The sequence below is a fragment of the Microtus ochrogaster genome, linkage group LG1, assembly GCF_000317375.1.
Source record: "Microtus ochrogaster isolate Prairie Vole_2 linkage group LG1, MicOch1.0, whole genome shotgun sequence".
In the NCBI taxonomy this organism is placed as follows: domain Eukaryota; kingdom Metazoa; phylum Chordata; class Mammalia; order Rodentia; family Cricetidae; genus Microtus; species Microtus ochrogaster.
The window spans coordinates 45,342,758-45,356,917 of NC_022027.1; the positions used below are offsets into that span (position 1 = coordinate 45,342,758).

Genomic DNA, 14,160 nt, shown 5'->3' on the forward strand with positions numbered 1-14,160 from the left:
AAGGGTTTCTTCCTCGCTAACAGCTAAGGAGGTCTCCCGAGCAGCGGGAATATCCTTCCATGGTAAGGCTTCTCGGATTAGTCTGGGCGCTTAGGCATGAAGGTTTAAGATAGACCAGTTGGGTTTAGGCTCTTCAGACATTTGCTTTCCAGACTCCATTTTTGACAAATTCAGGACAGCTTCCAGAGGAAGAAGTGCGGTGCAGACTGGAGAGAAAGAAGAGGGAGTCCCCAGAAACTGCGTTTATGGATAGAAGGCTTTTTTAGGAGAAAAAGAAACTTGCTAAGACAGACAGGATGTTGCTGGGGTTTCTCACAGGCCTGGGAAGAAAGCCAAGGATTATAAGGACTGTTGGAATCAACAGACAGTTCCTAATTCCCCCTTGGACAGCAACAACAAAAAAAAGTCTTCATTTTTCCCAAGTCAGTGTCCCTGAAGAAATCACTGGGGATGTAATCTGCAAGAGCCAGGCACAGCAGGCTTGGTAGCCCTGTGTGTGGCATCGGCCTCCCCTTCACCTGCTCTCCAATGGAACTGTAGAAATCCGTCTGAATAGGTTAACAGTGGGCTGTCACAGTAGAGACAGGGTGCTTCCCTTTGCATGTCAGAAGGGAAGTTTCTCTCAAATTGAAACTCCTACTATGCTTGTTTGAATTTCTCACTATGCCCCTCTCTTCACTGGTTTCTGCTACTATTCGAGGATCCTAACTTTAAAACGGTGTATTTCTCGAAAGTCTCAGGCTGTGAGTTAGCGTTCTGAATTCTTTCCCCTCAGTCAGGGAGTCCTTCCTTTAACCAACAAAAACAAACAAACAAAAAACTGAAAAACTATTTTGCCAGCAAATCGTACTTTTGTGTATTTCAGGCCCTTAACAACAGAGCAAATTCTTTCTTCATTAATCTTATTATCTTGGCTTCGTGGTTTATATCTAAGGAAAGCCCCACAGCTGGTTAGATTTGTAACTAGATAGTTCTGAGAGAGAACGTCTGGACAGCTTTTCAAGGTCAGATGGAAGCCGGGGCTGGCTTGTCCTGTGACTTTTGGCAAGCTGGTCTGCAGTCTGATGACATGCATAGACAACAGTCACAAAAGCCCTGCTTCCAAGACCCAAGAAAATCATCCTGAAACGGGAGGACACGTTTTTCTGTTTTAAATATTCACACTTATTGTAAGTGATTTACTTTAGAATTTAGAAAATAACTCTCCAAAGGCCGGGACGCAGAAGTTCTGAGTGCCTGCTGCTCTGGCTGAAGGCGCAGGTTCGGTTCCCGGCACCCACACGGCAGTAACTCCAGTTCCAGAGGACCTGCCACCCTTTCTGGTCTCCACAGCATGGCATGCATGTGGCACACAGATGTACCTGCACACAAAACACCCATACACATAAAACTATGCAAATCTAAAACAAAAACCTCTAAGGGAAAATCCGTTTTATTAATTTACTTTTTTTTTTTGAGACAGTTTTGTGTAGCCAGCCTGACCTTATTTTTTCATGTAACTGAGAATGAGCTTGACCTCCTGAGTCCTGGGATTACAGGTGTGTGTGTGTCCATGCTGGAAGATCCCACGTTCACAAGCACCTTATTTACCTTGTGTTCTCATTCATTCTAGTCCATTCATCAAACTTTTATTATAATTTTAGATTCTAAGGACACAAATTTTTCTGCCCTCAATGAGCTCATCATTTACTTGGAGGCAAATCAACATTAAACAAATGATGACTATAGGGCCAAAATATTACATAAAAGGACAATACACAATTACTGGGTGCAGAGAATCTCCATCTATTGTGAGGTGCTTCAGGCAACCGTTGGACTAGACCTGGAGGGGAAAACTGGAATTCCTAACTGCAAGAAAGTAAAGAGGCACGAGAAGGCATTCAGAAGCAGCAGGGGCTGTGCAAGGGTAGAAGACGGTGGAAAAGGAATTGTGAGGATTGGGTCGAAAAATGTAGCCAGCCGCTGAAGGGCAAAGGCTTGGAGTCTAGGAGGGTGAAACGAAGGATTCTAGTCAAGAAAGCACACCATGGAGGCTTATGAACTGCACGAACACACACAGGAGCACACACACAAGCGCATGCACACATGAACACAAGTACACACACACACGAGCATACACACACACAAGTGCACACACACACAAGCATACACACACACAATGCACGCACACACAAGCATACACACAAGTGCATGCACACATGAACACAAGTACACACATGAGCATATAAACACAAGTGCACGCACACACGAGCATACACACACACAAGTGCACACACACGAGCATACACACAAGTGCACGCACACATGAACACAAGCACACACATGAGCATATAAACACAAGTACACACACACGAGCACACACATGAGCGTGCACATGCATGAACACACACCCTATCTGTATATCTTCATCACTAATTTTGTCACATTTTTACTCATTAATTTTACTTTATGAAAATATTTCCTTTGCCTCTATGTGGATGATGTTTTTTTTAAAATAGTTTTTTATATGTCTAGATTGTTCTCAATGCTGGACATTTGGGTTGTCCCTAGCATACAATAGTGCTCTAAGTATTTTGTTTTCTGGTTCTGTGTGAGGCGGTGCGCCCCTGTAATCTCAGGTACCGAGGAGGCTGAGACAGGATGATTGCTTGAACCCTAGTGTTCAGGGCCAGCATGGACAACACGATGAAACCATGTCTCCTAACAGAAATGTTTAGTCTTTCCTCCTTTGACACTAAAAAGACAGATGATAAGAATATTCAGTATTTTCTGTAACATTTGATTGCTTGCTAGAAAGAGAAGGTTAATTTCAGTTAAAAGCCCTAACTGATATGTACATGTATTTGTTCCTCAGCCTTCTAGTATTTGTATTTATTATGCAAAAATTGGCATATGAGATTTCCAGTTGTACCACATGTATGTGTGTGCACGAGCTTGCGTAGTCATGTGTGTACAGATGTACAGGCGTATCGAAGCCAGAGGTCACCCTGACTGCTGTTCTTCGGGTGCTGTCCAGCTTAACGTTTCTTTTCTTTTCTTTCTTTTTTTTTTTTTTAAACAAAGGCTCTTACTCTCCTTGAACTTGCCAGTAGGCTACTCTGGCTGAGATTTACCCGTCTCCATCTCACCAGCGTGGGGGATTAGAAGCACAAACTACCCTCCCCCAATTCCCAGTCTCCCACCCCACCCCATTCTCTCCTCCTCTGTTCCTTCTCTTCACATACAGTTGGGCATCCATGCCGTGGGCTGTCTTACCTGGTGGATATCAGTTAGCTGTACCGTGGGCTGTCTTACCTGGTGGATATCAGCCAGCTATGCCGTGGGCTGTCTTATCTGGTGGATATCGGCCAGCTATGCCATGGGCTGTCTTACCTGGTGGATATCAGTCAGCCACACCGTGGGCTGTTTTACCTGGTGGATATCAGTCAGCTGTGCCGTGGGCTGTCTTATCTGGTGGATATCAGTCAGCTGTGCCATGGGCTGTCTTACCTGGTGGATGTCGGCCAGCTATGCTGTGGCCGATCTTTTGTGGATGGGTTGTAGGGATTGAACTTGGGTCCTCATGCGTAAGTGGCAAGCACTTTACCAACTGAGCTATTGTTCCAGTCCTCTATTTTATATCACAGTTACATTTTAGCTTGTCTTGGTTTCATACTTACATAGTCTACCTTTCTAAGATCAGTTGTCAAATAGGGTCAGAGTACAGTAGTCTTCTGATCTTGGTGGAGCTACTTCAAAACATTCAGCAGATGCCTAGAACCATAGGTAACACCAAGCCTTGTATATGACTATACTATTTTTTATATACATACATACCTATGATAGGTTTAACTTATAAACTAGGTATGCTAGAAGGTTACAGCTATAACAATATACTCCAGCGAGAGGTATGTGAGGGCAATGTCTCTCAGAATATCTCTCAACAACCTTGGAGTGGCTATGTTCGAACCTGTGGAAAGTAGAATTGAGAATACAGGGGATCACAGCGTTGACATTGTAAATATATGTCAATCGTTTACATATTTTGGATGGGAAAGTATCCACTTTAGTTAAGTGATCTTTATTTTGTTGCCTTCCTTTCGTGACTTTTTTTTTCTTGAGTTCAACTCACGTCATGAGCTGGTTTATGTCCCCCAAATCCTTTTGTGGGAGCCGGAGCTTCTGGTGTTCTCAGACTGTGACTGCATATAGAGATAGGGCCTTTGAAGAGCTGATTAAGTTGAACTGAGGTCCCAAAGGGGAAACCAAAGAATAGATCTATTAGCTAGAAATGTCAAATCATTTGTCTGAAGCATGCTTTTATAGAGCTAAGGAAGCCAATGCAAAGAGCAACAAAATAAAGGCAGCAATAAAGAAGTGGGAATTATAAAAAAGAAACTGTACATTTTGGGACCTGGAAAATTTGAAACCTTCAGCAGCTGGTGGGAAAGCGTATTCCTGGGGCCCCGGGATCAGTCACCAGTACCACACGAAAACCCAACTGAAACCACACAGGAGGTCTTCGGTGGCAGTTGTGAGTAGTCAGGAGGGAAAAGAACCAACACATGTGAAGACAAGCTTATGGGGATTGAGTCTGAGAGCAGAAAAACACCGAGGAAGAGAAAATGGAGCCTAAATGTGTGACGTCTTCAATTTGGCCCACACATCCTTAATGTGAGCTTAGGAAAGAGAAAGGGGTGGAGAAAATGTTCACAGGATCAAGACCCTCAGCTTCCCAAACAGGCACACTCAGTGCTCTGAATCAAGACCCTCAGCTTCCCAAACAGGCACACTCAGTGCTCTGTGGCGGTGGTTTTGGCTGTCAGTTGACCACATCTGGAATTAACTCAAACCCAGACAGACTGTGCACCCCTGTGAGGGATTTTTGCTTAACTGAGTCATTGAAGTGGTGAAGGCCACTTCTAATCCAGTTCTGAGGTGGGAAGACACCTTTAATCCGAATCTTTTGAGGTGAGAAGACCCACCTTCAGGCCACACCATCCGCTGGCAGTCTGTACAAAGGACATGGAAGGAGGAAGCTTTTGCTCTTTGCCTGCTTGGCCTTGCTAGCAAGTCTGTTTGGTCCTTCACTGGCGTTAGAGCCTACACTGGGATTCCAGCGTACTGAAGACCAGCTGAGACATCCAGCCTGTGGACAGCTACTGGGTTCTTGGGTTGTATGTTCATTAGACAGCCATTATTGGGTTAGCAGGACCACAACCTGTAAGTCATTCTAGTAAATCCCCTTTCTCTGTATATAGAGAGATCCATTCTGTAAGTTCTCTTACTCTAGAGAACTCACTACGTGCTCCAAATAAGACAAATCTGGAGATCTGTACAGAGATACCCACAGTCTGCTTGTCCAAATCTGTGGACAGAGGATCTTGAAATCAGAGGCTGGAGGGGGCATGGCATGCCTGTGTACGGCTTCTGTTTTTATCAGTCGTGTGCTGAACACCACCAAAACAAGCATTTTTCTGGACCACTCGGGCGGCATCCCTCACCCATCCTTAGTGAGAATAGCTACAGGGTAGGCAGGGGCATCTAGAGTTCACTGAGGCTTGGCACAGTTCCCTGAAGCAGCCATGACTGAGGCGATGCCCCTGTGAGCAGAATCCGTGGCTTCAACAGGTGGAGTCTCAGGGCTTCTGAGCTACTGTGAAGCCGTCCAGGCAGCAGGGCATCATGGTGACCGTCCACTTGGTAGCTGAAGAAGGGATTGACGGATTGACAGCTCTTTGCACAAGGTAGCTGTGCACTGTGATGTGCCGGCTGCCAGTTCAGTGGCTGAATGGCCCATTCTCAACAGTTGTATCTGGTTAAAGCAGCAAAGGGTGCTTACAGCTAAGAACTAAGGTGTGAGTGGTACTGAGTCTCCAGACAGCCTAGGGAGAGCTGGGTCCTGCACCTGCCACTCGGGGGGGGGGGGGGAAGCCGAACTCTAGCGCTTTCTAATCCTCTTAAGGTGTCGATATGGTCCCCTGCCCCCTGTATTTTCTCCTCTGGAGGTGTGAGGGATTTGTAACTCCTGTCATTTGTGAAACTTTATTGGTTTGTTTTACTTCAGTTGTACGTTTTAGTTTTTGGTAATTTAGTTAGATGTAAACTTGATGCTACACTTGGAATTTTATACACAGTTTTTCTCCTTGAGTGTAGTTTTAATTTAGCTTTTGTTTTATGTGCCAAATACAGGAGAGGCGCTTCAGTGTCTGAGGATGTGGGGCTTGCAATTTTTACACTTCTGGTATTTTTCTCTCAGTTCTTGCTTTCTCTCCATGTTAAGTGATAGTTTTTCTTAGTCCCGATACATAGTTACATATGAAAGCCTGGGAATACGACAGCAAGAAGGGACCTGGGATGCTTGCTCCCTGGACAAGTCTGCCTTCTGTACGCTCCCTGGTGAGTTTCACTCTGGGGTACATTGTTGAGAATGGATAAATGTATCAGTTCCCTTTTGCTTTGTCGTGCTACAGCTCGAGGTTATCCAAACTTTGCCTGAACAGTGTCCACCCTTTTTAACCTGGGCATTGCTTCCGGGTAGTGTTCAGTGTTAGTATAGATGAGACAACAGGGAACCACGTGTGTTTTGTTTATTTATACTGATACCAGTCATTGGAAGACATACGGTCCGCAGCATCTCAGTTCACTGTGACGTACACTTAGTACATATAGTGCAGCTTTAGAATGGCCACCGTGTCACCAGGTCATAGCATTTTTCATCTAATAATCATGGAGCCAGTATTGCTATAGGGATTCTTTCCACCGATATTCTTTTATTTGGGCTCTCGTGGATTCCCATACATTCGATTGCACGTATAGTTTATGTAGTCTGCAGCTACAAAAGCATTATTATGTAGTGATGGATGGCAGTCTATCATTTTCAGTCTGTGCTGCTTGAGTCCTGAGATGCAGAAGCTGTGGATTTTCTGTGTGTGTATGTGTGTATATGTGTGCGCGCGCATGCACGCATGTGAGTGCTGACACGGGGTGTCTCTGTGTAATAGTCCTGGCTGTTGGGGAACTTGCCCAAACATCATGCTGGCCTCAAACTCCCAGAGATCTGCCCGCCTCTGCCTTCTGTGTGTTTTATAACACACATCTGGCATAAAAAGTAACTTTAGTGTTGACGGCAGACACACCAAACACAGAAAGACGCTCATGGCTTGGTTCACATCTGTCCATCCACCACCAGTTCTGACAGCATCTGTACCTGCAGCTGCGTTCACTTTCTTCAGAGTGAACACATGCATGTCTTTGTGTGTGCTCTCCTGAATTAGAGGTCACTTTTCTCTCTGTGTCCGTCAGCTGCCAATGGGTCTTTCAGGCCCAGCTCTGCCATCACATTCCCAGGAAAGGAATTCTGTTTTCCTCTGCATTTTTTTTTAAGTCCACAGTATAACAGATTGCCGTTATCTCTGTAAGTTACAGTTGTTTCTCATGGCCTGACATACAACAGGCATAAACTGTTGAATACACACCTTGCCTTTGAACAGAGAGACGTTTAATGCTCTCTCAGCAGCTCTTTGAAATGTGCTTGTCAGCACCCTATTAGGTAGATGCTGTGGTTTGAACGTGTCTCTGCTAAAACTTAGCTGTTAACCATTGTGACTGGCTTCAAAGCTGAGGCTTTGGAGATGCAGTTTAGAAGAAGGTCATGGCCCTAGCTTGTAAGAGGCCTTGACTTGCACCCTAATACAGTAAAATGAAACACCCCCTCCACCAAAAAAAAAAAAAACAGAGGAAAAGGGAGGGTAAATCCGATCGTTAGCTGCCGTGTAGGTGGTAGAATCTAAACCTGGGCCCTTTGGAAGAGCAGTCAGCCCTCATAAGCACCTCTTTGTCTCTCCAGCCCCAGTGTTGGTTTTTTAGCATAGAATATGCCTGCCAAAAGAGGAGGACAGCAGATGGGAGATACGATCAGAGCACAAGCTGTTACCTACCTACCACAGAGACAGACTAGAGCCCTACCAGTCCAGAAGCTCTGGGTTGTGTCCCTGGTGCCTTGTGTTCTCGTCTCTCTTCAGAACCATGCATTTTAAGTAAATCATTTCTTTGTTTTCTGGCACACACAAGGCTCTGTGTTTGATTTCTAATATAACCACAAAACAACAAAAACTGCAGGAAATGGAGTCAGATGCCCGTGCTCCTCTGTGGCGTGTTCCTTCTGTATCTTGTTCGGTGCTAACAGCAGAACCCAGAGCCTTGTGAATGGCAGGCCAGTGTTCTGTCACTGAGCCCCCTTTTAACTTTGAGACTGTGTCTCACTAAGTTGTCCAAGCTGGTCTTGAACTTTCAATCCTTTCACCCCCGCCTCTCAAGTAGCTGTGACCACGGGGTGCGCACCACCACGCCCACCAGGACTGTTTCTTAGATTCACTCAGTGTGGTGTGTTTTCGTTGATACCTATCACTGAATACCTCAGCTGTCCCCTCATAGAATTTGGATTGGCTTCAGGTTCTTGCTATTGCTAGTCATGCTGCTTTAAATATTCTTTTAAAAATCTTTATTAGCATATGTTAATGGATTCCGTTGCCACATTTGCATATATGTGCATAATGTGTTTTGGTCATATTCATATTCCCCATGACCCTTTCTTATTGACCCTTTCCTCTCAACTAGTACGTGTGTGAGTGAGAGAGAGAGAGAGAGAGTGTGTGTGTGTGTGTGTGTGCGCACGCGCTTTAATGACCCAGTGTATTGCGTTAGAGTATTTACAGGATCCGACCAGTGGCTACACCACATATCCTGCATGGGTGACGAGGAAATGAAGAAATGACAGACACACATACAGAAAAGCTGGAAGTAGGCTGTGGTCTCTCTGATGGAGGAGGGGTCATCCAGGAGGAGGGAGCTGAGGTTACTAGTTCTTGCGTGCACAGGCCAATCATCTGTAAACACTTGCACCAGACCAGAGGAAGGCTTTGCAAGTTCTCATGGGGCTGAGGCACGGCTGTGCCCATGTCGATGATGCACAGATATTCAAGACTTCATCTACTCCCCACACTGTACCCCTGAAGAAATGCCCCCTCACCATTAACTCTGTATGAATCCCCCAGGTTGGGTGGAGTCTCATGAGTTCTCCCCACTTCCATGACATGATATTCAGGCCCAGTCTTGGGCTGATCTCATGCAGGTAATGCTAGCTGCTTGTGGGTTTAAGAGTGCAACCTTTAAAAAGAGACACATGATCCTCAGTCAGTGTTCCACACCTCTCTTCCTTTCTGCTCTGACATTTGGAAGACATACGGTCCGCAGCATCTCAGTTCACTGTGACGTACACAGTGTTTCCTTTCTTCCTGTGTTTCCTGGGCTTTGGCATGCATGTGTGATCATCTGTAGTCCCAATTTCAGCTGATTACTTGACTGCCACTGTTCCTCCTCATTCATTCAAGTATGTGCCTTTGTAGTTAGTACTATCAACCACAGAGAACGGCTTTTCTCACTAAAACTGTCAGCAGCAATAATCTGCAGGCATAAACGGTTATTAGAAGGCAATGTGATGAGCACATCATATCAACTTAGCAAAAATGAGTATAAATAGGCCCACTAGGACCTCTAATGTCCCCAGCCATGGGCTTCTGACTGGCTTTATAGTAGCAGATGATGATTTATTCCTGCAGAGTGGGCCTCAGATCCCAATCAGAGAGCTTTCAGTTACCCTAAATAGAATTGAAACTATTACATCAGTGGAGACATCTTGCCTGGCCTTGGTAGTATTGCAGGATCCACAGCTATGCAACTATTGCATCAGCAGAGACATCTTGCCTGGCCTTGGTTGTGTTGCATGTAGGATCCACAGCTATGCAACTATTGCATCAGTAGAGACATCTTGCCTGGCCTTGATAGTGTTGCATGCAGGATCCACAGCTATGCAACTATTACATCAGTGAAGACATCTTGCCTGGCCTTGGTAGTGTTGCATGCAGGATCCACAGCTATGCAACTATTGCATCAATAGGCACATCTTGCCTGGCTTGGTAGTGTCGCATGCAGGATCCACAACTCGATTGGACTGTTATTCACTGTTCTCCAGCCTCAGCATTTTTCAGCACTGTGAGGACTAGTCAGCGGGGTAGAAACTTCAGCCCAATTCCAGTGTATGGGATCTTCATCAGTGGCCTCTTGCCATCTAGTTCTGATGAGTAGCCAGCTATATATCCTATGTCCTATGTATATGTCCTATGAGACAGTGGATTATTGGATGGTGATAGAATTGCTCGGGCATACAGGATGAGGTGTTCAGCTTCAGAATATCAGACTCTTTCCACAGAAGTCATGACTGCTTGTTCTCAATAGCCGTGAAAGGACCTTCCTCACTGTTGTATATTTTTCTGTTGTCAGAATTACCTGATTTATTTTTTGCCAGTCTGATGGTGCAAAGTGAATTATTTAAGGATCTGAGAACACATTTCCTTCATGAAAATGAGGTTGAGTATCCTCTCATGCTAAGGGCATGTGCTTTTGTTCTTCTGTGAAAGTCTTAACTATTTTTCAGCAGTTAGTCTTATTTTAACATTTTTATCCATGAGAATTCCTTTAACATTTGTACTCTGTGTGGTGGGTAGAGGTGGGGGAGTGCACATAGCCCACACAATGGGTGTGGCAGTCAGAGGACAACTTGCTGGAGTTAGTTCTGTCCTCGTGGGTCCCGGGGGTTGAACTTGGGTCTTCAGGCTTGGTGTCAGGTGCCTTTCTCTGTTGAGTCTTCCTGGAGACCCCCATGAGAGTTCTTCAGACATTCCAAAGAGTAATAGTTTATCAGCTGAAAGTGTTGCAGCACCCTCTTAGTCACTGATTAGGAGGCAAGGAAGAAGTGGTCATGTGACTGTCTTGTTTGGGGAACTGAGTGGATAATGGTATAATTAAACAAGTCTATAAAATGGAGGTGAAGACACAGGGCTAGCAGGGATATGAATTGACTCCAGTTTGCCTTGCAGTATTCTGGCGGAGATGTCTAGGAGTCTGTTCGAGCTTCCTCTCTGCTGCTGTGCTAAAGACCAAAAGCAACTTCAGGGAGGAAAGGGTTGTCTCCAGGCAACGGTCTTATCACCAAGGGAAGCCAGGGCAGGAAGCAGGAGCAGAAACCACGGAGGAGGCTGCTCACTGGCTTGCGTCCTGGTTTGCTTCCCTTGGCTCATGCTCAGCTAGCTTTCTTACGCAACCCGGGACCACCTGCTCAGGGTGACCCTGCCCAGCGTGGGCTGAGCCCGCCCACATCCGGCATCATCAAGACAGTCACCCTCGGACATGGCCACAGGCCAGTCTGATTTACACATCCCCTCAATGGAGACCCCGTCTTCCCAGACAACTCAGTTGTGTGGAGTTGACAATAAAAACTAACCAGGACAGGCCCCTGCCCGTGTCATTCTCCCATGCCTTGCCAGTCGTATAGGACTCTTAGATGGTGGGCCTTGAGGAGGCTGCACTAGGAGGAGTGGGGTAGTTCTCCTGATCTGTTCGTCCTCTCTCCATCCCATACCAACTTCTGGTTCAAGCCATTGAGTCTCTAAAGCTCTGGAATAATTCTCAGTCAGATGAACCACAAGGCATTTCAGATTAGCTATTATACTTTATTACCTTTTGGACTCAATATTTTCAGTGCAGTACATTATTTTTATTTTGAAAACCAACACCTTTTGTGTTATGTAACATTCAAAACCACTTGTCTGTACAAACTTCTCTAATGACTCATTGATATGTGTAGTCAGTTACAAAAGTTCTTCCATATACAATGAAAATTGTACAAAAACCATACATCTGAAACAGTTGTTCATTAAATAATATTTATACATACATTTCCATACATTCTAGCTTCCTGTCAGTACTCTGAGTTACAAGGGCCCCTTGGGAAGATGGCAGTAAGCCATGAGATAAAGCGCGGCCTCAGGAGCAGGCGGGTGGGAGTCTTACTGTGACTGTGTTTGAGAACAAAGAACCCAGGTAACTCAGAATCGAAGAGATCTCCTAACACACCTTAAGACAGGGAGGACGAGGAGGGTGAGAGGAGAAGCAGGGCTTGGCACAAGGCTAAGAGTATAGCACCTCAGGGTAGCTTATGGTACAGCGCCAGGAGAGCCATTACAGCTGTTTGTGTGAGAACTCAGGACCAACTCTTAGAGTCGGGAACTCTCGTTACTGGAGTTGCTGTTGTCTCAGGACGATGAACTGTCCATCATCCTGATGTCACTAGGAATAGCAGCTGATGTGACCATGGTTGGTCACCTTTCAGGAGAACCAGGGACAATTAAGGCTAGCCACACTCGGTGTAAAGGGAAGTGATGGAGACGGGCTCTTGTCCGTCTGTCTGTCCGTCTGTCGTCACAGCACTGTGGTGATCGGCTTCTCTCTGGTTAAGCTCTTTTAGACCTGCAGAAAGAAGATAGTGTACTGTGGAATAGACCGACCAGTCTGGGAACCCAAGGACCCTTGAGAAAAAGGCTTGGTGCACTTCCTGCTGCTAGCCAGTTACTGTGGGTCACAGTGGCTGTTGTTTTTAGAGAGGCAATGTGGAAAATCGGACAGCTTTACGCAGTTTTACGTGGACGGTTATAACCGCCTACAGGTTGCAGTAATTACCTGTCATTCCTGGACTGTAAGTATTTATGGCCTGAGGTGATACCTCAGTGTTGTGTAAATGGAGGTGGGAAAAGGAGCATGGGGCCACATGACTTTAAGGCAAAGATCCCACAGCAAAACCCAGTGCAGAAGCCGCTTCCTACAATTTCCATTTCCTGAAAGAACAGCAGGAAACCCACCTTTTTTTGCTAACTGATTTCACTAAACTCTTGATGGCCTCAGATTCTGGATTCAGACATCGCTTCTCTTCAGTCCTTTTCATTGTGGCACTGTAGAAAAGGACAATGAGATAGGCAGATTAACATTAGGCCGACAACAGAGGCAGCATCCAGGTCCACAGTGAGTTCGAGTCCTGTCCGTTAGGTGTAGAGTTATCACACAGCCTTGGCTGATCTGTCCCGATTACCATCACATGTTTAACATGCAGTTACATAAGGGAAGTTAGTGGCAGGTTGGGGTTTGACTCACATGATCTCAACGCGTGGACAGGATTGACTTGCAGGAATAATCTCCAGTTTTCCTATGGCCCTGTGTTTTATGGGCCGGTCATCAATCTTGATGCAGAAGCAGCGGACTGTTCTTGAGAGAGGGATTCCTGTAGGAAGGAGGAGAGCCACACAGGGAAGGTTAGCTTACGGTTTCATTCCAGGCACGTAATATAGGTGAGGCAGTGATTAGCAGAACCTGTCCCCATTATTGTCACTCAATCTGAGGAGAGATGTAGCTCATCGTACCACAGGTCCGAATGGTTAAATACCTCTTTACTGTGAAGAAGGGAGCTGCCTGCAACTTGTTAATGACGAAATCCCGCCCTACGTATAGATTATATTATTAAATAGGCCAAGGTAAGGAGGTATCTGTCCTAACCCCCCCTTCGCTGCTTCTCCCCTCCCTCGTCCTCCCTCCTCTCACAGTTCTTTCCTCCCTCCCTCCCCTGCCCCTCTTTCATCTCTTCTTCATTCCCTTTCTCTTAGTCTATTTTTCTCTGACTTCAACCAGCATAAGTTGTGCAAGCAGGAGGAATCTCTGCCTGTTTCCTTTCCTTCCTAGGCACACAATAAAACTTAGAAACGCACTGTTTAGACTCGAGCCCTGCCATCTTTCTGACCTGAGAAATTAAATAGCCCTGCTGTTCCTTACCCTGTGTCCCACTCAGACTCAGCAGGATGAGGCAGAAAACGAGGACAGAGCTTGTGTTCATGGTGCTGACAATGGAGGCTTCGGGATGGCTGGCTCGAGACAGATGTCAGTCAGCTGCGGTGAATGCCTCAAAGTGCAGGGCTACCGTGCAGTATTTATCTGCAGTGAGTTTCCCTCCCTGGCTCTTGATTGGGTGGCTGTGGAGTTGACTCAGCAGGACTTCAGTGTCCTTTAAGGGAAGTTCCCTGTTGCAAAATTGAGGTTATTTGTGTTTATTGTGAGTTCTGAGTTTGGAATTTCCCTCCCTGATCCTTTTAATTTTTAACAAGTGAGCGAGTTAGGTTTCACTTTCCAGAGCATGAGCTGTTTGAGAAAAGAGATGGAGTGCGCTGCCAGATAAGTTTGAAATGGCTTTAGAATCTCTTCTTTCCCCTCTTGTAAAACTGAGTGAATATGTAAAAAGTC

General features: G+C 45.7%; 1 protein-coding gene across 1 annotated transcript; it reads right to left on the bottom strand.

Moving 5' to 3' along the window:
* Positions 1-11,528: 11,528 nt before the first annotated feature.
* Positions 11,529-13,825, bottom strand: Cxcl10 (C-X-C motif chemokine ligand 10). The gene is made up of 4 exons (XM_005359502.3): positions 13,696-13,825; positions 13,024-13,150; positions 12,735-12,824; positions 11,529-12,345 (listed from the first exon to the last, which is right to left on the bottom strand). Exons 1-4 carry the CDS (start codon positions 13,754-13,756, stop codon positions 12,330-12,332), a joined length of 294 nt encoding a protein of 97 aa, XP_005359559.1. The 5' UTR covers positions 13,757-13,825; the 3' UTR covers positions 11,529-12,329.
* Between the last annotated feature and the right edge of the window lie 335 nt (positions 13,826-14,160).